This window comes from Natator depressus, chromosome 1, assembly GCF_965152275.1.
Source record: "Natator depressus isolate rNatDep1 chromosome 1, rNatDep2.hap1, whole genome shotgun sequence".
In the NCBI taxonomy this organism is placed as follows: Eukaryota; Metazoa; Chordata; order Testudines; family Cheloniidae; genus Natator; species Natator depressus.
In genome coordinates this window covers 249,160,157-249,187,992 of record NC_134234.1, presented here as the reverse complement: position 1 = coordinate 249,187,992, position 27,836 = coordinate 249,160,157, and the positions used below count along the sequence as shown (strand labels likewise).

General features: G+C 39.9%; 2 protein-coding genes across 13 annotated transcripts; one reads left to right on the top strand and one right to left on the bottom strand.

Annotated features, from left to right (window-relative positions):
* Window positions 1-1,270: 1,270 nt before the first annotated feature.
* TDG (thymine DNA glycosylase) lies at window positions 1,271-22,244 on the bottom strand. 10 transcript variants are annotated; one of them, XM_074940712.1, is made up of 11 exons: window positions 19,161-19,258; window positions 17,599-17,644; window positions 16,196-16,344; window positions 11,393-11,610; window positions 10,798-10,867; window positions 6,807-6,942; window positions 6,636-6,718; window positions 6,460-6,554; window positions 4,584-4,755; window positions 4,104-4,232; window positions 1,271-2,454 (listed from the first exon to the last, which is right to left on the bottom strand). In XM_074940712.1, exons 3-11 carry the CDS (start codon window positions 16,287-16,289, stop codon window positions 2,315-2,317), a joined length of 1,137 nt encoding a protein of 378 aa, XP_074796813.1. In that variant the 5' UTR covers window positions 16,290-16,344; window positions 17,599-17,644; window positions 19,161-19,258; the 3' UTR covers window positions 1,271-2,314. The 10 variants fall into 10 exon arrangements, with proteins under 10 accessions (XP_074796813.1, XP_074796784.1, XP_074796821.1 ...); XM_074940683.1 differs by having other exon boundaries at window positions 19,165-19,198; XM_074940720.1 differs by lacking the exon at window positions 19,161-19,258 and adding an exon at window positions 18,952-19,006.
* On the top strand, window positions 19,405-27,056 carry UQCC6 (ubiquinol-cytochrome c reductase complex assembly factor 6). Of its 3 annotated transcripts, none has more exons than XM_074940789.1 (3): window positions 19,405-19,827; window positions 21,636-21,786; window positions 24,677-27,056. In XM_074940789.1, exons 2-3 carry the CDS (start codon window positions 21,679-21,681, stop codon window positions 24,770-24,772), a joined length of 204 nt encoding a protein of 67 aa, XP_074796890.1. In that variant the 5' UTR covers window positions 19,405-19,827; window positions 21,636-21,678; the 3' UTR covers window positions 24,773-27,056. The 3 variants fall into 3 exon arrangements, with proteins under 3 accessions (XP_074796890.1, XP_074796876.1, XP_074796884.1); XM_074940775.1 differs by lacking the exon at window positions 19,405-19,827 and adding an exon at window positions 21,059-21,249 and having other exon boundaries at window positions 21,640-21,786; XM_074940783.1 differs by lacking the exon at window positions 19,405-19,827 and adding an exon at window positions 21,060-21,249.
* Window positions 27,057-27,836: the final 780 nt, after the last annotated feature.

The window sequence follows — 27,836 nt, the reverse complement described above, 5'->3', positions numbered from 1 at the left end:
AAGCAGCATTAAACCAAAATGAATGAAAAACATTTCAATAGGTCTAATTTTCTTTTTCAGTGCAGCCACTTAGTGCCTCTTTTCAAAACACTACAGTGAAGCCATTCAGCAGCTGTTTACATGCACCATAATCAGATCCCATCACTAGTCAGAGGGCAAAATATCACACTTTAACGCAATAAGATATTCCAGTACAATTCCTGATTTTATTGTGAAACACCGGTAGATTTTCAAGATGGGTTTAAAACCTCCATGTTACAGCACCAATTTGAGAGAACACACACATTACTTGCCATATTTAATGAAACTGTCATTGTACATTTAACTCTACTTTATCCCTACATAATCTAGTAGGCACCTCTGTCAAAGAACAGAACTTTCCCTTCAAATTAAAAAGCCACCTTTACAGAATTTATGTACTATTGCACTATCTACTCAGCAATAGTAGTTACATGCTTCACATACTTTTGTTGAAAAATAAATCGAATTGTTACAAATCCCTGATGCAAGGCACTTTTGAGCACCTGCAGGAACATGTCCATGTAAACAGCGATACATGATACAGTACATTTTAAATAACAAACGAACAATTTCCATATATCTTTGACCATACAATGAACAGCTTTACACTGAGGCTAACAAACATGATCAGAACCACAATGCACATTTTGTCTTGATTTAAAAATTTCTCTTAGGATTAAGACACACAACTGGGGAAGAGAATTGTAAACATCATGCCTGCCTCCCACTGAGCTGGCAGTGTGCTACCTGGGTGTGTGAGATCCAAAGTTGTTAGCAGGCTTAGGTTCTACATTGCCTGGTTCCATTCAATCCATGACAGCAACTGCCAAAGTGTGGAAGAAAGGATAAAATCTCTGGTAGTGTAATGTCTGACCAGTTTGGATTAAGAAGATACAGTTTGTGCATATTTCAAGTATACAAAGCACCTACTCTCATAAGATCACCAAAACATTAAATGTTTTGATCAGCTTATTGCTTTTACTTCAAGACATATCTTCCCCTCTCTATTCAAAAGAGGGAAAGAGAGTGATATTTTATACACAAGCATGGAAAACTCATTTCACTCCCTGAATATTACATTGGCCACATAAGTCAAAGTTTGTCTAGAAACACAAACTATTAAAGTACTTTAGAAGACTATTTTCCAGGGTTGACTTTATATTCACATAGCAGCTGCCCGTGGCTTTAACTTCATACCATAATTATTTGGGGGGGGGGGGGGGGAAGAGGAAGCAAGGAGGAGAAACCCCCCTAACCCCTGTTCCAACCCCACGCTAGTTTTCCCTCTTGGTGACATGTGCAAATAAGGTGTCTGCTTTTATATTTTACAGGGAGTATGGCCTCCCCATTGTCTGAAAGCATGCTCTCTAAGCTGGCCAGTACCAAGGTGTGCTCTCTCCCCATTTAGTGCTACTGTTGCACTATAAGGAGCTGCTCAGTGTAAGCCAAGTGGGAAGTCAGAGACCAGCCATGGAGGAGAGGGAGGGCACTTCAGCTCCACAGAGCCCAACCGGCTCCACCTCATTTCTTAGAGGGTGAAGTTGATACTAGGCAGCCTTATTCAAGACAACTAAGCAGGAGTCTTCAAGCCCTGCCCCCACTCAACAAACTGGATTCTCCTCCCCCCTTTTACAAGGTGGGGGAGATGAGGTCTCAAGTCTCTTAGAGCTCCAGGTGCCAAATGGCAAATGAGCTAAATGGGGATGGAGCTTGGAAAGCAAAGTGGGAAACTCTCACTTGTGGCAGAGAACAGAAGGCAGGCCTTGAAAATGCACAATTCATGTAACTACACTGACTTTAAAACCCTATTCCCTGTGAGAGCAGGGCTACACTGTCAAGCAACAGTGATAATCTTAATCAGCAAGTGGCTTTTATGTTCCCATTTTCCTCTCTGCATATAAAAGGGTTAAAATATCCCCCCATATGAAGGAATCAGTAAAAAGTAGAATTCCACAAACTACTGCACTACAAATTACAGAATTAAAGTAACCCCAAAAGAAATCAGTCTTCACATACAAGAAAGCAAGCAGTTTGTCAAACTGCAAGAAATGGTGTAAGTTAAATATAAAACTCATATACAAAAAGGGCTACTTTTTTTTTTTTTTTAAATGTTGGACATTCCCTTAAAAATTACTTACTTCATAGGATTAAATCTACCACACAATTGGTTTGGACTATAATAAAATAACAAGTAAAATACTATTAAAATGCTTCAGTTAGAGAACTGAGGTACCGTTCTTGATAACTGCATTAAAACTGCAGCATTTATGCATAGCTGCCAAAGAGGCAGCTTTTACACACTGCTTTCTTCTTGCTCTTGTGCCCCACTGTTACTGAATTCTGGAATCTGGTCTGTGAAGGACTGCATCATCCACTGTCCATTAGGAACGTCACCGAAGGATGACCCCCCACTGTAGTCTAGATTGTTCACTTCTAGAAAAAACAAACAATAGTTTAGCTGGCATCATACCTGTAGGAAAGTTTCAGAAAAGATGCTTTTGATGAAAAATTTTTCCAAGCATTTCTCCCCCCGTCCCCCATTTTTCTATTCGCTCTGCTAGCTGTGGTGCGGAGACATGTTTTCAGTTTTTACATTAACTCCTTTTCAATATTTTCTTTTGATTACTCTGTAATCCATGTTAACTTCCTAAAAAATAACTTATGTTTATTTGAATTGTGACTGAGCAAGTCTGAGCAGAAATTAGTTGTTTCATTAGCAATGAACACACAGAAAACACATGTAAAAATCCTCAATTTTGTTTGGATCCTGCCTACCCAGTCTTCATAACACCACACCAAACCCCATTGTGTTTCAGCTATTATATGAGAATAAGAAACGAACTCGAAAGATCATGAACAGGAAGCAATATAGGAAGCAATCTACATCAGAGCACAAGACTAGGACATGAAATTTAAAGACCATTATCAGAAGTTGGTAATTATTCATTAGTTCACCTATATAGAATTTAAACCTGTTCTTCAGTTGTGACCAATGGGACTTCCTCCATTTTTGGTTTGAAATGACAACCATAATTCCTAATAATGGCTATTCTGCTACAGTCAGAGTTCCAACTCTCATTCTATTCTCCCCTTGAGTTTTTTCTGTTGCTAATAGTTTTCTCAAATTCACTTGGGGCTGAAATTGTGTATTTTGTGAAAGATCTGCAAGATAGCAGCTCTGTCCCAGGTCAAGAAACGTTCAGGCTCCACAGCATACATAAGCTCTATGTTTCTTTTTTTCTCCCCAACACCCAATATCTCTTTACAATTAGAAATCCACAAAAAAGTTAAGTGCAAAACCTAGTTTTGATGTAAAGTTAAGACAATGTTCTCAAAGTTGGGGAATACCAAAAGTTAAGGTTTCCTACACAACATTAAATGGGATACACTACACAGTCTGTGGTTTTGGTGGGGTTTTTTTTTTTATTTCTCAGTCTTAACAGTGTATTAATACAAAAATGTGCATTTACACTAGCCTTCAAATCAATTTATGAAGTTATATGGGAACCACAAACCATCCTGATACAGGAAAAATACATTTGAATACATCCTCCGTCACCAGTAGCAAGATGAACGGGATAACCTTATTTCTCTCTTTTTTTATCACTTGTCAGGTCTTGCTATTCTTAGAGTATAAATTCAGAGGTAATGACCATTTCTTTTGTACTGAAAAGCCCTATGTAAATTTATGGCAAAAAATGATAATTATGATGCTCTACTAGGTTGATTCCATATATGACTTGTAAATGGTTAGTTATTTTTACACAACAGATTTGTGTAAGAATCCCTAAAATCTGATTTTGGGAAAGTTGCTGAAGTTACAGAAGATATTTTATTTAAATACAAATGAGTGTCCAGGAAAAAAGAAAAAAAGTCTCCCCTCTTTCCCCCCCAAACAGAAAAGGGGGCCCTAATGTCCTGATATAATGATATAAAAGAAATTATAAATTTAACAGTTTAAATGTTGTTCTTCAAAACTTTAAACAAAAAGTGTGGAAGCTGCCTGAAATGGTAGAAATGCAGAAAAATAATCCTAGTATGTAACGACTTGGGGATTAAAAGCCACAAGCATCACTTTTTACCTGTTCCATTTGAAGCAAAGTTACACTGTTCATGCTCATAGGGGGTTTTCTCACTATAAGCACCACCATACGCCGCTTCGTAACCTGGATCATATTTTTCTTCTTTAACTGCCATCTTTTTAGCATCCTCTGGAGAAAAAGGCCTCAAATATCTTAATCTTCAGGATAATAGTAAACCATGAACATTACATCACACAACACAACACTGTATACATGTATTTTTACTTTAAACAAAGTTCTTATCCCACCTTCCATGAGATAATGGGTGATTAAGATTAAGAAAAGATGACATAAGTAACATGCTTAGTTCTACACAGTCTGTTGTAAATTAGAGAGAATATATAGTTATGTGTTTCCTATAATTCTTAATTTCCTTCTACCCTGATAACTGCTGGTTCTATATATTATCTGTCTCATATCAAACCTGATGATATGGCTACCATATAAATTTTAAGAAAAAGATTACCAAAAGCACTATACCTTGTGCAAGCTGTAAGTCAAACGTATAGTGCACCTCCTGCACCTCTGTGTTTGGCGTAATGCCTTTCAGTTGATCCCTTAAATCTTTAAGCTTTATGTAATAATGAACTTTATCCTGTGCACGTGGAAACTGAGCACATCTTGCACTGGATGATGGCATAACATAGCAGAGCTTTACAAAAGAGACAACAAAAAGCAAGCAATGCTAAATTAGAGGTCAGTAAAGCATACAATATGTAAAAACCTCAAGAATAACTAAGCACTTAACCACCTTTATATTTTTAAGCTTTTGTACAAACATTTATTAATCCTCATGAGACTGGCTAATACTTACGTTCTTGTTTTCGCTTACCTGCTGAGGATCTTACCTCGGACAGAGAGGTAAGATCATCAGCTGACAGAGCTATGACAACTTACACCACCTGAGGATCTGCCCTAGAAAAACTAAGATTTAAAACTAACTCAGAAAAATTAAAAAGAAAAGGAGTACTTGTGGCACCTTAGAGACTAGCCAATTTATTTGAGCATAAGCTTTCGTGAGCTACAGCTCACTTCATGCTCAAATAAATTGGCTAGTCTCTAAGGTGCCACAAGTACTCCTTTTCTTTTTGCGAATACAGACTAACACGGTTGCTACTCTGAAATCAGAAAAATTAAGTGACTTGTCCAATAAAGTATTACAATATTTATTTATGAATAATACAGTATTTGAGTTTATGTATTTATTGCAATATTTATGAATTAGAACACAACCAATATGTTACAATATTAAAATTCAAGGTGTCCATCGAAGGGGTATTTTAAGAACAGTTTGTGGATCAAGTCTATGTATATTCCATCCATGCTAGTACTTTATGGTCCACTCATTACTTACAGTCCACCATGAACACTCTTTCTCAAAGAATTGTATTGAAACATCAAAATTCAACAGAGTGCAACTGAAAGTCACCTTTAGAAGGCTGCATTTAAGACTACTGCTCCCCTTGCATGCCCAGATACAGCAGTTTTGTTATTACCACTAATAGCACAGTGCCTGACTACATGTTCCCTCCCCCATGCTTGGGCTAGTGTCATGGTCATCCTTGAGTCCACAGGCACTGACTTCCCCTCTAGCCAGGGGGTGCTCGACACCCCCCTCCGCCCCAGGCCCTACCCCTCACTCCACCCCTTCCCCCAAGCCCCCGCTTCTTCCCACCCCGGCTCTGTCCCTTCCCTGCTTCCTCCCCCAAGCATGCCCTGTCCCCGCTCCTCCCCCACCTTCCTACATGCTGCGAAACAGCTGTTTGTGGCAGGCAGGAGGCACTGGGAGGGAGCAGGAGGAGTGACCAGTGGAGCCGCTGGCAGGGGAGAGGTGCTGCAGGGAGAGCTTGACTGCCGGCGGGTGCTAAACACCCGCTAATTTTTCTCAGTGGGTGCTCCACCCCTGAAGCACCCATGGAGTCTGCGCCTATGCTCAAGTACCTCCTTGTTAACAGAGAAGGTGGTGTGTGTGTGGGGGGGGTGGGTGGGTTTGTTACCGTAGTATTTAGATTGGATTTTTGAGTTTCTGAATGGTATACTTCTTGTCAAGTTTTAATATCCTATTTGTGGGTGAATTAGGGATATTCATGATGGTACATAATTTTTTTATTCAGACTATAGATGCCTTTTCAGCATGTATCTATCCTGCTGACAATAATACACCATTTCCAAAAGCAAACCTATAAACCCCTACAGAAGTCTGGCTGAGGAAAGGATTATATTTGCCCAATCCCATTCTTTTCTGTTTAAATAAGACCCCTTCACTTTCCCACACACATTTTGGGAATAATTCACCACCGGTGTAAGTGGGTTTCGTTGGTTTCACTAGTGTTGAAATAACTTTGCAAGAACTTACAGTTTCTGTGTCTGGGACTTTGTGGGGCTGCAATCCAAATTCCAATTTTTTAACCTTTACTCCAAAAACTTCTTTACTAAAAATTTCATAAATACCTAAAGTGAAATGAAGATAGATCATTATACGCCACATAGAAGGCTGCTGGAAAAAGAATGATTCAAAATTAAGATTCTCACATTTTCCATTAAAAGCTGCTATGCGAGGTTTATACTTTTGCAATTTCTGCATCAGAATTCGTCCTCCTTCTCGAAACTCTTTGCTAAATGAGAAAAAAACAATTGCATTTGAGATTAAGACCTTGGCTACCAATCCTTGTTTAAATATGGTACTATCCTGCATTTTCCTACCTGGAGAGGTCTTTGCTACCTGGTGTTGTTCTTTCCACCATGTTTGTAAATCCAATACCATATTTTTGGGGTAAAGTGTGGTCATCCATATGGTTCAATTGTTCCTCACTCAGCCCAGACATAAAGAGACACTTCCCTGTGAAGAGAGAAGATACAAGTTTACTCATCTGCATTCTGAAATACTTCAAGATGCCAAAATACTATAATGAAGTATTTATTTCTAAGGAGATACTAAAATGAAGAAAAATATGAAAGCTATTTAAAAAAAGGGACTGCCCAGTATATAGTATTGGAATGCTAAAGAAATACTCCATGTTAAGCAAACATTTATTTCAGAAGATGATTGCCTTGTCTATGTTTATTTATTTTAAAGACTGCTTATAGTGAGCATTGTTTCTATACTGATTCAAGACAGAAAATCCCTGTTGAAAAATGTAATGCCACCACGGGATTCCTTGTTTCCATAAACAGGGCTTTGTTCCTAAAAAAGTTAAATTTGTAGCTTTAAATTTTATGACTTAAGTAAAAATGGAACAACTTTGATCAATATCTATTTCCACATTATTCTATTTGGTTCCTCTTGTGAAGCTCAGGACCACAAAATTAGCATTAGAAACATTATCCTAGATATGGAGAATTCATTGTGGTGCTGGAGAGAACACATTTTCAGCAAGGGCTATAAAAAAAAAAAAAACAAAACAAAAAAAAGGCTCCCAAAACAAAAAGCAACAACAACAACAAAAAAAACCCAGACGACAGACCACTACAGACTACCAGAGGTTCAAAACAAAGAGCATGAAAAGAAAGTAATATTGGTCAAGCAAAACAAACGAAGTTGAAAGGTTAGTTAACTTTATAATGAAAGTCTTCAAAAATCTAGGCTGTTCCAATATTAAGCAAGTTGACACTGTTCATGTTAGGAACCCAAAATGGTGCAAGCCCTGACTAAGTATGAGATCTCCTCAAGGCTCCTCTGAACTGCTACGCATGTTCAACACATCCCCTGACTTTTACAGATCTCGATATCATGTCTTCAGTCAGCAACCAATCATATCTTTACTATGAAAGCTACTCCCCTTGATGTTCATCTGTTATTCTCCCCCTACTTAAAAACCCACACCAATTACCACCATTTCAGAGTTGTTTTTTCCCTTATATTTTTTGGTATGCCTGTTAGTCTAATATACTACCTTATCCTGTCATCACTTGTCTTTTTGTATTGGACATGGATTGTTTGAATTTTAATAAGTAGATTAACATTTTATTTATTTGAGTTATGTGCTATATACTGCCACGGAGCTCTTTGGCATAAAGTAAGCACACTTACTTTTTTTGTACTTAAGTTCTTATCTTACGTATTTTAGTACTATTTCTACCTCTCCCCAATTTTTGATGTAGCATGAAAAGTTTAAAATGACAAGTTTAGTTTGTCTCACTGTAAAGAAGCATCTTCATACTACGAAATGGTTTTATCAGCATGCACACATTTGGACTGATTCATGATAAAATACACATTAAGTAAAATGCTCATTGTGATGCTGGCAGGTTAGATGCCAGTTCTTGCCCAGGCTGCATGCATTAGCTAAGAACTGACAACCTCATAGTTGGGGACTAGACCAGGTCACCTGTATGTTTGTTTTGCTCAGAACAGGTATTAGTCTTAAAAGAATGTGTTTAGGCTCTATGAAATGCTTGTATGTTGCTGCATGCATTAATCTCACTTATAATATCTATAGCCCATATTATCAAGTTAGTATTTAAGTGTTTGCTCTGAAATGTAAATCTCCCTAGTCAGGAGAAAAACCATTATCGAGTGTGAAATACTAGATTGTCACAGGAGGTGTTGTCGCCTGCCAACCAAAGAAGGCCCATAGATACCGGACAAACCACTGTGGAACATCAGAGGACAAAAGACTGTTTATTGCTCCCCCTCCACCTAAACTCATCCCAACATCTTGTACTCTGGGGGAAAGGAATACAAATCCCTGTCAAGAAGAAACTATCTTTTTGGCTTTTTGAACTCTGAAGGGCCCAGAGACTCTAAATTGAAGCCAGACATCCCCAGAGATCCTCCAGGGTCTGCCCTGAAAGACAATTTGAATAGACAGATCACTACAATTCTGTCACTCTTAAGATTTAGATGGAAACTCATTTGTGTGTACATTTGCTTGCTTTAACCTGTAAATAATGCTTCTTTCTTTTTTCTTAGTTAATAAACGTTTAGACAGTTTATTACAGGATTGGCTACAGGCATTGTCTTTGGTGTGAGAGCTAGGGTACCAATCAATCTGGGATAAGTGACTGGTCTCATGCGACTGGAAGCAACCTGAATGTGGTGTGATTTTTTTGATAAGTGACCATTTTTCACTAAGTCCAGTTTGTCTGGGTGGCAAAATAGGCTGGAGAGTCTAAGGGGACCGTCTGTGACTAAGTGTTAAGATTGTTGTAATAATCCAGGAGTTCACATTTGTTACTGGCTTGGTGAAGTCTAATTATAGAACACATGGCCAGTTTGGGGTGTCTGCCCTGAGGTAGGCACTCAAAGTTGTGAGCCATTCTAGACAGTGTCACACTCATTTCAGAGGAAAATAAATGAAAAATCCATTAACACAAAAACCCAATACAAGATGTGGGCACCAGACTTGTGTCTCATACACAGCCTTTAATCTGGACTTGTCACTCCTGTTGATGTTAACAGGTGCTCACACAGATCAAGGGCGGACAGTCTTTTATAAAGAACCCAGAAAACAAGCTATGCACCTACCTACAACAGAAAGTGGTAAATGAGCCCTAGTTTGTTTACAGTGAATCACAAATTAAGTCAAATTTTGTACTTCTCCCTTCTACCCCAATAGCAACATTCAGATGAAAAATGAAAAAAAGTGTCCAGAATTATTAAAATAAATATGAGGCAGTTGTAAAGATATAGCAGTATTTTTTTTTTTAAAACCTCAAATATGGTGTACCATTAATGTTAGAAACTACCAGTTTGAGGGATTGGAAGGTGGGGGGGAAGGGGTTTGTGTTTTATTCAGACATCTAGGAGGTTTGTTAATAAAGAGGTAAATACAGAATTGGTAGGTTTCAGAGTAGCAGCCGTGTTAATCTGTATCCGCAAAAAGAACAGGACTACTTGTGGCACCTTAGAGACTAACAAGTTGATTTGAGCATAAGCTTTCGTGGACTACAGCTCACTTCATTGGATGCATAGAATGGAACATACAATAAGAGCACATACAGAGAACATGAAAAAGTGGAGTAAGAGACTAATTAATTAAGATGAGCTACTATCAGCAGGAGAAAAAAAACTTTTGTAGTGATAATCAAGATGGCCCATTTAGACAGTTGACAAGAAGGTGTGAGGATACTTAACATGGGGAAATAGATTCAATATGTGTAATGACCCAGCCCCTCCCAGTCTTTATTCAAACCCAAGTTAATGGTATCTAGTTTGCATATTAATTCAAGCTCAGCAGTTTCTGAGAAGTGGGCTATAGCCCATGAAAGTTTATGCTCAAATAAATCTGTTAGTCTCTAAGATGCCACAAGTACTCCTGTTCTTTTTACAGACTTGGTAGGGCATTCAGAAAATTGTATTTGGGAAAGATGGTCTGTTTTTATTCTGAAAGTTGGTGACCGCTGACTTATTAAAAAAAACCATGAAAACACAAATACTTGTAATTTGATTTTGATTTAATTATATGCTGTAATAAACTAAGACTAAACAAAGTCATTTTTTCAATTATATAATCCGTAACTATGTTTACATAATTCTGAACCCGCATTTATAAACAAGACCAGAGGAATCACTGACGATCCATCTTTGTTTTGTGTGTGTGGCTTTACATGATAGAATATAGTAGTATGTGCTTGTCATTAAATTACAGACAATGCTGAGAGTGTTTAAAAAATACAAACAGCCTCATTTGAATTGTCATCTTATGACAGATTTCTGCAAATCCCAATAAAAAGAAAAGAACAATAAACTTACAAAAGTGGTTTCCAGGTCCAGGGTAATGATGCCCTTTGTAGGCTGCCATTAAACCCGGGTTTATGCCAATCTACAGAGCAAAGCATTAGTAAATTGTAGCTTCAAAAACAGATTAAAATAATGAAGGGAAAAGGGAATACGTTTATCAAACTGATCTAATTACTTGGAAATGCATAATAATACATTTGTCAAACCTATTAATCAGAGCTCAATTAACAATTTTCAATTATTTCAAGATTTTAAAAATTTAAGACAAGATCTCAGTTTATAGGTGTAACTTTACAGCATTACCGCAACATGTATTTTACAACAGTTAGGTGTAGCACTTAGGGGGAAAACAATTAGGAAAGAACACTGAATAATAGCATGAACAGTTTCCACCTTCCCTCATATTTAAATTTAAGATTTTTTCCATAAACTAGAATGCAGTTACTATAATCCTTGGCAGAAAGCGTGAAACTACTGTACACAAACAACAACTTGGATGTTACTTTATCCTGTGAAACCTCATCATGAAAATGCTAGATAAACAATAAAGTAAATCATAATTCATGAGTTACGGACTTCAAAATGTTACTTAAAATGTATGACTTACAATTACAATATCCAGATTGAAGGTCAAAATATCAGGAAGAGTCTTGGTCAAAAGTTCAGCTTCGGATACACCATTAAAACGGTCCACTTTTCTTTTCACTTTGAATGTATCTGTGATCTTCTCTTGTTTGCCTTTTGATTTAGTTGATTTAGCTGCTTTAGCAGCTGGTGTTTTTGGCTCTGTTGATCTGGTTTTTCTCTTCCTTCCCTTTGTAACTTCTGAAACACATAGTAATAGTTTCCTTTTTGCATGGCTTTTCTAAAAGTGTAGTAGAACTCTTTTTAATAATATCGATGTCAAACATTAATACAAAAATATGCTGCTCAAATTTTAAACTTGTGTACTAAAAACTGTTCTCATCTTCAAAATATTCATGCAAAATAATCCTTACATAAAACACCCTTCAGCTGAAGCTCTGAATTCCAGGTTTGGTCTGTGAACAGCACTAGCCCATGTCAGAAAGTGATGTTGTGGAGGTTTAGGTTCATACTGACAGACAGACAGTACTGGCATATTTTGCTTTGACAGTTGCTGGACACGTAAAAGGGGAGCATTTGGTTTCATTTGCTAGTGATGAAAATTAGACTCATTGTCCAATGGAATGCTACTTTATCTCACTGGGAATATCACTTGACAGGATCACCTAAATCAAAACCATGGTTCTGGCTTAATGAACATCACACACAAAAATGGTTACTTTATAGAAAATTTAAGATGTGCTCAAGAAAAGTCCATATACAAAGTTCCCTACCATACCTCCTAATTAACTATGTTTATTGCTAATTCTTTGGCCATCTGGGACTTTACTAGAGAATTTAAGTTTTGCAGATAACCCTTTATAGGCACATGTCAGAGTTCAGCTATAAATTATAACTGACTTGAAGAGTTACATGCTTGATAGCCACAGTAAATACTGGGAGTTTTTCCTATTTCCTTATATGCTTAGCTGCCCCTATCTTGTCTCACTATTTGAGAATTGTTCAAACACACAAAACCAAACCTTTAAAAAGTTCTTCGATTTTGAAAATACATGCAGAGCAAAAACTACATGCACATATAATCAGAGTAGCCACTATGAATGCATAGTAATTTATTTAAAAAACAAAAAAGGCCACCAACTCATATTGCTTAGACAGCAGAGCAGACAGCCTCCACGGTTTGCTGACCAGCAGCAGGTAATATTTCAGAGAAGAGGGATCTCAAATAAATTTGAAAATATTTGGTCCGACTTTCTAAAAATCTTTAGTAATTCCAAGCAGATGGAAACTGAGATGTTGCTCTCCTTTCCCCACCATGCCCTCCTTCCTTTCCTGTTCTTTTTGTCTCCCTCCAGTTCTTTTGGGGGGTGGGGGGGGAGTCAATATAAATTGAAAAAAAAAAAGAAACAACCACTCTGAACAAAACTACCACTACTTCAGTTCTCACGGTGGAAGAAACTACAATGTTGTGGCTACAGAACACAAATCAAGATGGCAGTAGTCACACAGATAATTTAGGCTAATATGCCATATACAGTACACCATATATGGAAACACTTCAAGAGGCAAGAAAATTTCATAAGCTTTTCTTTTGTTTTGTGGGTGGAGGCAGAAGCAGTAAAGTCTAAATTCAAATGAATAATACTGCAAGTTCTACTCTGCTATAGGGGACTTCAGCTTATATATACATGCAAAGGCTGATGACTAGAGATCAGTTTCTCAGCACCTAGCATACTTCAGGGTGCTGGGTGAATGGTGTATCAAAAGAAAGAGGGAAGATAAATAACATACGATGTAAGATATAAGCTTGCCTATACCACAAACCCAGCCATACAGCATATATAGGAAATTTAAATAAAACTGCACAATCTATTTAGAGTTTATCCTTCTCTGAATAGACATCCCCCAGTGAGGCATAACTTAAAACTTGAGTGCACCATTATCCTTTCCATTTGACAAAGTGAGACCAGAAGGGAATTTGTTATCCAGGATATATATGAATAGAAAGTAATTCATGCAGTTGAGGAAAAAAAAAAATCTTTATAAACTTTAGCATAGAATTTCTATACTTACTATCAGTTCTGACACTACTTTGGTCATGACATGTGATCCTAGTGACGACTTTCTACCCACCATCCTAATACTGAGGAGTCCGGTGGCACTTTAAAGACTAACAGATTTATTTGGGCATAAGCTTCCGTGGGTAAAAAATGTCTGAAGAAGTGGGATTTTTTACCCACAAAAGCTTATGCCCAAATAAATCTGTTAGTCGTTAAGGTGCCACCAAACTCCTTGTTGTTTTTGTGGATACAGACATGGCTACCCCTCTGATTCTTGACATCCTAACATTGTGACACTAATGAACAGGGCTCGAAAAACTCAAATGCCCATTTAACAATGGCAAGCGATAAGCCTAACCCCATCAACTAATGCAAAATTTAAGCTTTTATTTTATTTTTTAAAAACTTGCAGCATGAGAATAATCTTGGAGATGAGAAAAATATAATAGAGACTCACTGCCTTCCTGAGTCTGCAGACATCCATGATGCATCTGTGGCACTTTGCCAAGCAGTAGCATAACAAAGTTAGCACCACCGTAATCTGTTTCACTGCTGCTATGCAGAACTGCAGAGGGCAACAGCAAAACTGTCAAGAATCATGTTAATTTCACACTCTTGTTGCTGCTATTTAGGAAAGCTAAAAGCAACAGCAGTCAGGCACTGAGTTATTTCATAAGGAAGGAGGACCCAAAAAATTGAAGTCTGTAGCAGTGACAGAACAACAGATCTCCCTCCCTCTTCCTCTCCTTGCAGGAGCAAGAAATCTTTGCCAGTAGTCACAGAATGGAAGAGACCCACCCCTACTCCCAGTAGGCAGACTCTCAAGGGAGAAGAGCAAGGTCTTTCCCAATCCCAGCAGCAAAAACAGGGTTGATTTTCAAATTTATCAGACACCTACTACCCAGACTATCACTACAGATGGAGCTCCCAAACAGGGTCCAGGGACAGCATCCTAACAGGAAATCCCAACAACCTCTCCCTTCCCAAGGCTGGGAGTTGATGGGCTTGTCACCAGTGGAGTCACACCACCCTGATCTTTCATATCTATCTCCGGAGAGTAGGTTTAGTCTTCTTGTTAGTAGGTGTCTGGTTAGTTTTTCAAGCCCTGCTAATGAGCCTGAGGAGACTTCACCTAGTTCTCAGTGTTTACAGCAAGACTTGGAATAGCTCAACAGAACACTACTGGAATACCTAAAGCAAAATGGAAGTGTAATTAAAAGACACTGTTTCCTCATCACAACACCTAACACAACACGAGACGCCTAACTGTACTAAATACAATACTACAGTTGTGCACTAACTGTAGTGAATAATATAGTGTCTCTGTTAGAGTGACCAGAGCATTTACTGCTTGAACTAGAAGATGGAGAACTATACAATTTAATCTTGCCAAGGGTTACAGCAACTATTGTGAAAGTAAATATTTATGTAGATGTGGCACACAATTAGGCCTGGGATACCATCATCCCAGATTTAACATTCTTGCATTATGTTAATACAGAGAGACACTTATATTCAAAATATGGATAAAGGATTAATTGTGAAATAGTGGAAAAGTGCAGTTACTAATGATTTAGAACTAGCATTCAAGTATGGCAGACATTACAAGTAGTAAGCAATAAGGTGACAATATTACACAGGCTCCCATTCTGGCATACTTAGCACCAAAACTAATAAAGGGAAGATATATACGAAGGTTAAAGAAAGAAGATAATAGGGGCTACCTAGAAATGCTCAGAGCACCCAACTGAATGTATCTCAAGACGTGTTTTCTAGCCTTCTCATATTTGTAGGTGGGTTAAAGTTCGTTTTTAAAGTAGTAATTAAAAATTCAGATGATTATAATGCACCACAAAAACACAGTAATTAAATATGTATCCCTAATAAAGACTTTCAGTAAAACAAGATCCTACTATGCTAATTTTACAAAATTGCTATGAACATTTACTAGCTGAAGCAAAAAAAGTCTAGCTGCCGGCCTTTTACCACAATGACTGATTTAGAAAAACCACAACACAAAATCAACTAATCGTAGTTTACTCACCTATGAAAATTTTCATTCATCATGAAAGATCAGAATTTGGCAAGGCTGAGTGTTAGAATATAGATATTTAGGCCTGTTTGTAAAGGCCTATACTTTAAGAATTTAGGTGTATTTTTATTACTTAGCTAGTTATAGAGGTATAAAAGAAAGAATTAAAATTACTGTTTGCTGGTGTAAGGGCCTTTTTTTTTTTTTTTTTTTTTTTTTTTTTTTACTGTGACAGTTTTGAGGCCCTGTTCTTAGGTTCTTAAGCAGCAGAGGCAGCCATAAGCTGGGAAGCGAACGGTCACATTTTTACATTTTAAACTAGTTACACTGAAATAAGGTGCTATTGGGCTCTTTGAAATCATGCTTGCTGGAAGTTCACCCCAATAAACATCAATTGTTGCTCTCTGTTCATGCAAGAAGGACCAGGGAAGTAAGCGGGTGAAGGAATAAGCCCCTAACACTGACCAATGTCAAAACTACAACCAGGGTTTGCTTTGTATTTTCCTATATGCATGCAGCAATATTTTCATTATTCTTTTAGAAATATGTTACAAAAAACAAGTTTCTGAACACTTGTTCAAAGAGTGCCAAAAAGAGAAAAACCAGGAGACTAGAGAAGCAAATTATTAAGACAAATCATCCTTGAAAATCAACTACTAAGTATCAATTTCATTTTCAGCCTTGTTAATCAAGATTTTAAATTTTATTAAGTTATATTAATTGGTCACACTACCTTGAATAGGTTCTTGAGCAAAGTCTGGATCTGGAATGCCCTCTACAGTCTGTTGTTCATTCATAATTTCCATGTTAGGAGCTGCAGTCATCATTTGATGGAATGGAAATGTATAAAATGCTTGAGCTTGCTGAAGAGGAGAATAATATCTTAAAAAGAAAAAAAGTTAGTATTGTTAGCCATATAACATTAATCTTTCAGAATTTTCTTAAGTTTATAACCTGTTCAGTACATTAATCAAAATAAAATCATGACATTCTTAACCAGGGTTGGCATACACTGCATGTTACATTCTCCAGTTACAGTCTATTACAGCAACACGTAGAATATCCAATTCCATTAAATAAATGGTCAATGTGATCAGAAGCATTGCTGAACACCCCATCTTCTTTTTAATTAATTTAATATTAAGCACACAAGAATCAGAATATTCAGATTATTACAGTCATGTTAAATATATGCCTTATTTTCTTCCACTTTTCTATAACACAATTATAACTAAAGGTTGTGATTCTTTCACGGACAACACGGAAGTCAGAGATTCCATGACTTTCCAAGACCCCCATGACTTTCGCAGCAGCTGGGGCCAGCTGCTTGGGCACCCCACAGCCAGTCGCATTGGCTGCTGCTGGAGTGACCCAGGGCCAGCTGCTCCAGCCACTGCTCGGGAGGCCCTGGCTTGGGAGGCAGCTGGCTCCTGGGACCACACAAGTAGCAGCCAGTGGGGCTGGTCCCGCGGACCGTCCAAGCAGCGGTCCTGGGGGCAGCCCCGCTGAACGCCTGAGCAGAGGTCCCGGGGCTAGTCACACCACCTGCTGCTTGGGCGGCCCTGGGCAGCTGGCTCCGGGGACCACTGGAACAACAGCCGGTGTGGCTGACTCCCCGGGGAGTGCCCGAGCAGCGGTCCTGGGGGTGCCCTGGGGACTGCCTGAGCAGCAGCAGTCCAGAGAGCGGTCCCCGGGAGCAGCAGCCAGAAGGGTTTGGGGGGAGGTCAACCCCCAGCACTGAAGCAGAGCTCCCCACCTCCCCAGCAGGCCCCCCCGGGGGCAGTGGGACCCCAGAAGTAGAGATTTAGTCACGGGTATTTTTGGTAAAAAGTTATGGGCCGTGAATTTGTATTTATTGCCTGTGACCTGTCCATGACTTTTACCAAAAATACCTGTGACTAAATCTTAGCCTTAATTATAACACATTACACTTTATGTTCTTAAAAGTATACCGTCAAATACACAGAATGTGGGCAATCTAGGTAAGTTAAAGCTATTATCCAACTAACTTTGGCTTTGCCTATGCTACCAAATTAAGTCGACCTAAGTCAGTAGTTACTGCGGTGGTTCATGTCCACACTACGCCCCCTAAGTCTGTGGTGCACATCCTTACCAGGAGCGCTTCCACCAGCTTACCTGTGCGGGGCACTGACAGCGGTGAGTCCTGTGCAGAGCTGACAACCTACGGGAAATTTAAGTAACGCAGCGTTTACACAGACACTGTGTCACTCTAACTACATCAACCTAAGTGCTATGCCTCTCGCAGAGGTAGAATTATTAGGTCAGTGTAGTGGTGGACCCACATCATTGGGAGCAACATTGTAGTGTAGACACTTACAGAGTTAGCTTGATGTAAGCTGCCTTACAACGACCTAACTCTGTATTGCAGACCAAGCCTTAGAATTATTTGATACAAGGTGGATGAGCTAACGTCTGTTATTGGACCAATTTCTGCTGGTGAGAGAGACAAGCTTTCAAGCTTATACAGACACTCCCCGGGTTACGCAAGACCCGATTTACGCAAATTCGCACTTACGGAAAAAGTTCCGTAAGCTAGACATAGGAGAGGGTTTTGGGTTGTTTTTTTGCATAATGTTCGGGTATACATTTCCGACTTGCACAAAATTTGAGTTATGCAAGGCTTTCTGGAACGGAACGATTGCGTAAGTCGGGGAGCGTCTGTACAGAACTCTGACCCGAAGTAGAGCTCTAGGTGGGCTTGAAAGCTTGTCTCTCTCACCAACAGAAGTTGGCTCAGTAAAAGGTATTACCTTACTACATTGTATCCTGGGACCGACATGGCTACAACAACACTGCATAAAACAATTAGAATTACCTGACTTTTGAAGGAAGATTAAGTAAATTCAAAGTTGGCAAATTATTTAACTTTATCTAACACATACAGAGTGCGTGAAGCACTCTGGGTTGCAAGATGTTATAGGTGCCTAGGTGATTTGAGGCATAGCGCACACTGTTTTGTATCTTTAAGCAATACTGTACCAAACACTGGCGAGTGACATCAGAGACACTCCTGCAACCCGTACCCACGCACACCAGAGGCGCCTACTCCAGATATGCCTCCCCATATATACTCATAGACCCACCCAACATAGGGTCTCTGCTCAATACAACCCCCATCTATGGGCACAAACTCCCACACAGACACAGGTCCCTGATCCATACGCCCTTAGTATAAACAGAGAAACAACGAGGAGTCCGGTGACGTTTTAAAGACGAACAGATTTATTTGGACATAAGCTTTCGGGGGTAAAATAACCCAACTCTTCAGATGCAACTGAAGAGACAGACAGAGAGACTCCCCTCCCCCCGCTCCACACACCCTTAGTATACACAAAAAGAAAAGGAGTACTTGTGGCACCTTAGAGACACCCCCCCCCCCCATCCGCACACACAGCTCCCTGCTCCATACACCCCCCCCCCCACCGCGACGACATCCACAGTCCCCGCCCGCTCTACCCCCCTTCACACCCTGCCACGCGCGGACAGACTGGCCGAGCACCCCCTGGGCACCATCCCCGCGGCGGCGGCCCCCAGGCCCCGCCCCGCCTACGTCACCATGCGCCGGGCCCGGCCGTTGGGAGCCGGGGAGCCGGCTCTGGGGTGGGGCGGGGGGATATGGGGAGGGCAGGGGCCTTCCCCGCGCCAGGCCTAGGCCCAGGCCCGGCTGTCCCGTGTACCTGCCCGGCTCCTCGGCTTCCATCCCCGGGCGCTGGTGCGTCCGGCCTAGCGGGCTTCCGCGAGCGCCAGCAGCAGAACCCGTCCGCTTCCCCCTCCCCGCGCAGCCCCCCCCTGCCCGGCCCCTTCCGCCTCAAGCACACAGCGCCGCCGACCTGCCCGCCGAGCGAGCGGTCACGTGGGGAACGGCAGCCAATCCGGATCAGGCACCCGCCAAGCCATGACCACGAGGCTTGCGGAGGTGGGGAGAAGGCAGAAGAGGCGAAATCGGGTGAAAGGGGGCGGGGGTCTCCCTGCTCCCACCACCACCAGGGACCACAGCAGCCTGTTGGATGACTGCCTCCACCCCGCCGCCTGTTAGATGACAGACAGACAGACCCAGGACGTTTGCCATGCGCCGGGGTTGTTTCATGGCTCCAGTTTTCTCTGACTCCCTCCCACTTTCCGGCTTTTTCTCTTGGCAGTGCAAGGGGGGCTGGTCACTGGGCAACATTCGCGACTGGGTCCACGCTAGACAGGTTCCCAGCCCAGAACGCGGGACGCTCTGAGATTCCTGGGGCTGGAGAGAGGGGATCCGCAATCTGCTCATTGACATTCCTAGGAAGCGTGGCTCTCGCACTGAGCCACAGTGAAGTCGGACGCCGATGAGAGGCTGGGCTTTGGTCACAGGTAAGGCATCGCTGACCATAAGACGTTAAAAAGCGCCTATGTACTTCTTACTGGGGAGACTAAAGACAGAATGTGATCAGTGTTTGCCAGACAGTCCATCAAACCTGCCCATACTACTGGTTGCTCTGTGCACATCAATGCAAGTGCATGCCCGAAAAGTAACATAACACAAGGGAGGGAAGAAATCCAATAAGCAGTCTCTAGTAACTGTTAAAGGGCATTCCAAAGCCTTTAAAAGAAACTACCACTGTATTCCACAGTAACAGTTCTTAACGCTGCAGCTTACTATAGAGTTACAACAGAGGACTAGTATATTTCCATATGGCTACTGCAGCTCTGATCATGCAAACACTTATACCCATGCCTTCCTATATGCATGTGACTAGGCCCATTGAAGCCAACAGGGCTATTTATGCTTAAAGTTAAGCACATGCAAAAGTGCCTTGCTAGATCATGGTTCACACGTATAAAGTTAAGAAGGCATGTAAATGTTTGCAAGAGTAGGGCCTATATTGTAACAAGGCAACTAGTGTTACCATAGAACTACAATTCTGCTACCACAAAATGCCAAAAATCATTAATCGGGCCCCAAATATGAGACAGACATAAGAATATTTGCCTTATCTTTGAGCCTGTAGTTGTCACATTTCCAAACTTTCTTCCCACAATCACGAGGGCTAGAAACCTAAAAAAACCCAACAACCCCAAAAGCTGAGACGCTCACATAAGCGCACAACGCCAAGAACCGGGGACAACTAATGAAAAACACCAAACATTCTGACCCTTGGCAAGTCCTAATACTGTTCCCGGACTGTTAACATAACTACAGTTCCTAGCGTTAGGAGTTACTATCCTATTACGACAGCATTTTACTGTTAAGGCAATCACTCAGTTAATGCTACTCTTACCTCGGGGGGGTGGGTTGTTACAGTGGGCTAAGCCTTTAGGCCACTGCCGTGTACTACGGATACAGCAGAGAGTCTCTGACGGATGCGTTAGGCCATTCAGGGATATGAATGAACACAGACTTACTGAGCCAAACAAGGGAACAGTGAGGGTGCCTCCCTAATCACCGCAGCATCCTCTCTCCCCAGCCAGTTTGGAAGGGGGCCTCGCAGCAGCGGCTCCCTATGGGGGTCTCCCATTTGCGGGGAGGCGAGGGCAGACGGGCAATGGACGTAGTTCCGTAGCAGCCGCTATACTCACGTGAGATATGACCGGCCTGCCCTGAGTCACATGATGTGATGAGAGGCGCTCGGCTCCTCCTTTTCTGCGGAAGGCCGGCTCGGCCAGCTTGTCCCAGGGGCCTTGGGGCTGTTCTGAGCGGACAGCCTGTCATCCGGGACCTCCTCCTAATGTTCAGTGTCCGGGACAGAGCACAAGCGCTGTCAGACCAGCGTAGTGGAGCTTTGCTGCATGCAGGTAGGTGCATTTTCCATGCCTTAATCACCGGCAAAGGATGATGTGTGTAGCATGGTTGGGCAGTGGGGTTCTCTCCAGAGTTTGTGGAGGTGCCTTTGGGGTAAGGACAAAGAATCCCGTCGGCTGATGTCCACGGGGGGAGCTGTTACCTCTATAGTGTGTTTAAGCGGTTTGAACATTTTAAAAGCACGGTTTCTTGTTTACTTGCTTTTAAACTTTTTAAGTGAGGCTCCATTGCAAAAGGCTTCCCCACCCCATCTCTATTTCCTACCGAAGGTGGATGTAGTTTCTTGTTAACAGATTCCAATAGGGCGAATTGTGTTTCAGAGTGGGCTAGTTGGCATACTAATTTATTGCAACTTTTTTTCCCCTAATTCTTCACTCAGTTAGTTGGAGTATTCCAATCTCACGTGCCGTCTGCTCTTCATCATGCCCGCTGGGGTATCTTGGCCTCGCTACTTGAAAATGCTCAGTGCAAGTACATTGGCTATGTTTGCAGGTGCAGAAGTTGTGCATAGATATTACAGACCTGATCTTGTAAGTGATTTAAGGTTTTGATTTTCATTTCACTTATATAACTGCTAAGTAATATGCGTTTTGAAATTTCTCCTATAGGAATGCTGTTCAGTGGACATAGTTAAGGTCACTGTGGCAAAAATACCAAAACACTTCCATTTCAAAAGGTTGATATGCTTGTTTGTAAGTACAATAATAAGGAAAAAGAGGCAAATATGTGAAGCTGCTAGAAAGTCATGTCTTGGGATTTTCCCTCAGTTTTGAAGGACAATGTGTATTAGAGTGCAATGAAAATTGGCACTCTTCTAAGCGTATTTTTGTCAAAGTTACCTTTTCTCTGGAGTTAAAAGATTCTCTTCAGCTCTAGACTAGAAGAGCTAGAATCCCAAGTCGGTAATATCTACAAGATATATTTTGTTTTCTTCTTTTTCTTAAATCAGAGTCAGCAGTTAGTTGCTTTCACAGCTTGGTTGGGAAGCAGATTGTAGTAGTAACACAACACCACATGCGGAGGTAGTAATTTTTCCAGGACCTGAAAGTATATAATAAACCTTTGTTTTTAAAGGAATTGGACACAGAACCAGGAAAAAGTTAACTTGTTTTATTAAGGCCTAAAGCTCAGAAGTGAACTTCTGGGCAAAGTTGGATCTACTTATGATTTGAGTGGAAAGCATGTGACATTTTTGTGAATTCAATCCTAAACCAGGTGAAATGCTTCTAATAAATTTGTTAGTCTCTAAGGTGCCACAGGTACTCCTTTTCTTTTTACGGATGCAGACTAACATGGCTGCTACTTTGAAACCAGTCTTGGTAGAGATTTGTAGTTCACTTTGTCTAGAAATTCAAGGGGTGAAAATCCATGCAAATCAAATGTTGAAAAAAGTATTGTAATGGTTTGACATCTGAGTCTTACAGCTTGCTTTTTACCTTCCATATTTTCCCAAGCTGTTGACTCTTACAACCTTTTTTTTTCTTAGTTTGTCCCTTTTACATTAGGAAAACCATTCTCTCTTCCCACAATATTCCTTCGCTTCAAAAAATGGAGCTGAAATTAACATGGCTTTGTTGCCTTATTTATACACTAGCATAATCTACTATTACTATACCTGTGCAGATGCAAAGTGTGGCTGCATAGAGCGTAAAGTATTTTATGTGGCTCCGCTGTAAACAGTTGCTGTCTTATTAACGCAGTGGTAACTGAGCTTTTATTATCTTCTCAGATGGAGCTATTGTACACTCTCTTTTTATTTATTCTTCCATCTTTCCCAAAAATGTAGAGGAAATAGAATCAAAATTTTGCTGTTAAGAACAAATCTGTTAAAAAGAAACTGAATTTAATACCTAAAAAAAAAAATCTGCAGTCCTGAAGAGTGATGTTATCTCCACAGAATAGAAATTATGGCAATACCAGCACAAGGTACCCCACAGTGTCCCACCCATATGTCTTCTCCCTGATCTGGAGGCAATCCTTTGAGGGGAGAGGGGGTAACTTCTGTTTCCATGCCTATTAGAACTTTGGCTTCTCTCATAAGGCTGCTGATAAAAGTACCAGTTGCAGTGATAGAAGATGCGTCCACATTGCAATCACTAGGTACAGGGGGGTTTCATTTGAACCGATTGTTTTAATCCAACAGCCATCGGATGGTAACTGGTGACCAGGTTTAAATTTGAACCAATGCCCTAGAGCTTCTGCAACCTATAAGCCATCCCACTCCATCTGTATTAGAGCTTTTGTTGTTTAAACTTGTGTAACTTTATTTCAAAAAGTGGTGGGGTAGATCTGCCCTCTAGTAGAGGAAACAAAAGACCGGTTTCACAATGCCCTTTTCAAAATAGGAATTCTTTAAAAAGAAAAATTATTCTTAAAGAATCTTTCCACAGTTTTAGAGTGATACTTTTCCTACCAGTAGATTAGTAATTAGGAAGTATATAGTAATTTTATGAAATGGTTTATTTGACATATAATGACAAAATGTATAGCTGTACAAAATGCTCATCTGTAGTTATTTAAACTAGTGAAGACTCTAAAAGCTTATAGCTTTAAAAGCAGCAAAGGTTAAATAATGTGAAGGGTTGATTTTTTTTTTCCCCACCCCCAGTGTAGGTGTTTCATCTTCAAGACCAGTGTGAGGGCTGGTGAGGTTGAGAATTTCCACAATCACCCATGCAGGTTTGGAGTATAATCTGAAGCTCCCTTTGGCAATTTAAATATATACTGGCCACATAATACAGATACATTCCTCTTCTGAAGAGTAGAAGAGGCTCTTGTTCCTGTGGCCAAGCACTTCCCATATTCTCCCACCATTTTCAAATTGTATCTTTGGGAGTCCTTGTGCACATGCACCCTGATCTGGTAAACTGGAATGGCAGTTACAAAGGTGGATGACTTAATTGAAGTGAGACAGCTGCTTATCAGGAAACCATGTGGCAATACATGACGATTAAGGGAAGGATACATCAGTTTGAGCTTTATTCTTAAGGGAGATGGTGAAAAAACAGTCCACTCGAGATCTCTAGTAACTAAAATGCCATCCACACTTCTAATGTTCTATAAAATAACCAGGTTTCAGTGGCTCTTCTCCATCCCTGGAATGGAATTTAGTACTGTGGGAAGGGTTCCTTGGAAAAGAAAAGGTATTCTCCACCTCCCCCAAGATCAAGTTATTCCAAAGGACTAAAGTCAAATTGCCAGATGCAAGAAGTTGAAGTTGAATTAGAAAGAAATTTGGTTGATGCTAGAGATCAGTTTACAATTAGCTCAAGAAAGAGGGAGACAAAATTGTAACTTGAATGTAGTGTTCTTTTTTGCCTCTCAGGGGATGTCTAATTTTCGGTTTTGTTTAGCTCAGTTTTCTATATATCAGTCACAGATTTTGAGCACTGACACCTCTTTGTTTTATTTATTTTATAGACTATACCTGAAATGCCGCCTAAGCCTGGAGAACTGAAAACGGAACTCTTGGGTCTAAAACAAACATCAAGCGAAGTTCATACTTCACAACAATGACCATAGAATATTGAAGTCATGAAGGGTAGAGTTTTCAGAAGTGCCTAAATAACTTAGGATCCTGAGTCTCCTTTTCCTAAGTGATTTAGGAAGCCAAGTCACTCGGACTTATGCACTTCTGAAAATTGTACCCAAAGTCCATATATGAAATGCTGTAGTCCTGTAAATCTATTTCTATTTATTTAAAACAAAAAAAAACTTGTATGTAAGAAATAATTGAGAAATACTGTTTATCAGAAATCCAGCCAGTTATTCGTTAAAACTCCTTGTATTTTTGTTTTCAAACAAATATAAATGTTTTATTTTGATTACTCTGTAAGAATTTTTAAAATCTATTGAAAGTATAATTCATATTGGCTCCCTGTCTAAAGAAATGTTATTAGGAATTTGAAAATTAATAAGATTTTATTAAGATTAATGTAATAAAAATTATTACAATTACAGAATGCTCTGCAGACTCAGAAGTCCTCTTTAGTACAGTGGCTTTACATTTTCTGTAGCACCACCACATTGAATTAATTAGCTTTTTTAAAAAAAAATTTTATTTAAGTGGACATTTAATACTACAGAGTTATGCTTTAAATATTTTCTCTAGTTGTATGTGCATATATACAAGGTATCTGCAGACGAGGTTAAATATAACTTTGCTTACTATTGCTTTTATGAGCAGTTATGCTAGATTTCTCATCAGAAATTTTGTCAGCAAATCATCTTTTTTCATAATGCTGTTTATGTATATGTATAATTCAGTGTAGCTGCTGTTCTTGTATGGACGGGAAAGGCAGAAACACTGTGGATTTGAGTGTCCTGTTGGTGTGTGTGCTTGCAGGTTTTTTTTGGCTGAACAGTGGAACATCTCAGTATGGGCTGCTTTAAGAAATCTCTCTCAAAATGTAAAGAAGGGAAGAGTAAAAATAAAAGCACTAAGATGATTTAATAAGTATAAAAGACAGAAAGAAAAACTTACTTTAATGAAGGTTTCTCAAAAAGTTGTACATCTTACTGTTGTGAACGTCCAGAACAAACATAACTTCTAGCCAAACTTACACTAATAAGTCATATATATTTAATTATAACAAATAGTATCATGGATGTGATTTCTTACCCCCTTCTGACACTTCCTATGAAGCATGGAGATCATGCCTGAAACCTGTGTGACCCTCTGCAAAATCTTTCTGCTACTGACTTCTATTCCTTCAGGAGGTAAACGAATCAATGGGTGTACACTGTCCTAAAGTTGGTAGTAATACTGTGCCCTGATGGCCAGTAACAAGGAGTCACAATGTATACTAGTCCTCCTTTCTGCAAAATTATGTAAGCGTGAAAGGAGGTCCATTTTTATTTATTTGCTGAAATCTAACAAACTAGGTTTGTCAATTGAATAAGTGTTATAGCCAATGCAGAATGGAATTTAATAGAATAACCCTTTTTTACTGAGTCCTGGGAGTGTTAGCTAACTAACAGTAATACTGGGTTCTTTTCAGATCAACTTTTAACTTGAACATTATTCTCAAATCAGGACACTTGCCTATTCTTATCTAATCAATAACTTATTAATCCACCCAGAAGCACATTAGTATACAATCAACTGTTGACCACTCGTGTAACCAAACCAATGTTGTAGGTGTGTACTATACATACACGATACAGCCTTGCAAGCAATTATCAGATATGAGGCTCAACAGTTATATCAAGGAATGATGCAAATTATCAAGGTTTCTTACTATGTTTACTTATGATCATCGATTCGTAAATTCTTTAGTATCTAACTCATTTATCCCACTTTCAAGGATGCACTTGTTTTTAAGGCACTTTAAAAGTTTGGTTACTCTTGTTCAAATGAATTGGTTGAAAAGGGACAATTGTAGACTACTAAAAACAATTGCTTAAAGGTATTGTTTTCAGTCTCTCTTTGGCTAATTTGCTTGGATTTATAAAGGAGTTACAATCTAAAATATGGTTACTTGAGGTCTCACTAGAATGTATAAACTTAGCAAGAAAATCTATAGTTACTATATTAAAGAAATAGAAGTGGAAATATAATCTTGGTGAGATTTCTTTTCAATTTCTTCTTATCTTCTTAACCCTGGGATGGGGAGGATCCTTTCCACACGGTTGGTCTGAGTGTCAGTCACACTTAGGATTGTGCAACTTCTTGTTGGGTTCAGTTAACGCTCCAGTTGCACATGGTGACCTCAGTTTTAATACCTAATCTTTCTGACATCTGTCAGAGGGAGTAGAGTGGGATTCTTGGATATGTACATGGAAACATCAAGTAGGAGTAGGAAGGCGATATTTCCGCTGTATAAAGCATAGTGAGACCATTTTTGGAATACTGTGTTCAGTTCTGGTGTCCACACTTTAAAAAAATAAAAAAGTTGAAAAATTAGAAGTGGTTCAGCAAAGAGCTACAAGAATGATTTGAGATCTGGAAACATACCTTATATTGAGAGGTTTAAGAATTTCGGTCTAAGAGGTAACCTGATCAGTCTACAAGTACCTATATAGGAAAGAAATTTCTAATAGTTGAGAGCTCTTTAATCTAGCAGAAAAAGACATGAGATCCAATGGTTGGAAAATAGAGGTTACTTACCATATAGTAACTAGAGTTCTTTGAGATGTGTGGTCCTCAAGAGTATTCACTGTGGGTGTACATGTGCTCCCTGTTCCTGAGACTGGATGCTTTTTCAATAGCAGTGTTTGTTGGTCTGCACCTGTGCCGTCTCGTACTTGTGCCTCTGCTGAACTGAGGGTTTAAGGGGTGTTGTGGACTGACTGTTTCTCCAGTTCCTGCTTCACTGTGAATCAGGTGACAGTCTGAACAGCAGGGAAGAGGACACATGGACTATACCCATGGGAACTACACATCTCTAAGAACTCCAGTTACTATAAGGTAAATAACCTCCATTTCTTTGAGTGCTGGTCCCTATGGATATTCACAGTGGGTGACTCCCAAGTAGTACTCATTGTGGAGAAGGGTGCGAGGAAGCTGCATCACAGATTGTAAAATCACTGAATCAAAGGAGGCATCCCAGATGAAATTTAAACACGGGCGCAAAGCCTA

What these genes read in the sequence shown, in the direction of transcription:
- TDG (XM_074940675.1), bottom strand. Translation starts at nt 20,972, where the DNA reads ATGGGAGACCCCCATAGGGAGCCGCTGCTGCGAGGCCCCCTTCCAAAC. An exon ending in AAGTCCCAGACACAGAAACT is followed by an intron (nt 4,756 to 6,459) that starts GTAAGTTCTTGC and finishes TCTTTTGTAAAG; the next exon opens with CTCTGCTATGTTATGCCATC. An exon ending in CTTTGCTTCAAATGGAACAG is followed by an intron (nt 2,455 to 4,103) that starts GTAAAAAGTGAT and finishes TGTTTTTTCTAG; the next exon opens with AAGTGAACAATCTAGACTAC.
- UQCC6 (XM_074940775.1), top strand. An exon ending in GATATTACAGACCTGATCTT is followed by an intron (nt 21,787 to 24,676) that starts GTAAGTGATTTA and finishes TTTATTTTATAG; the next exon opens with ACTATACCTGAAATGCCGCC.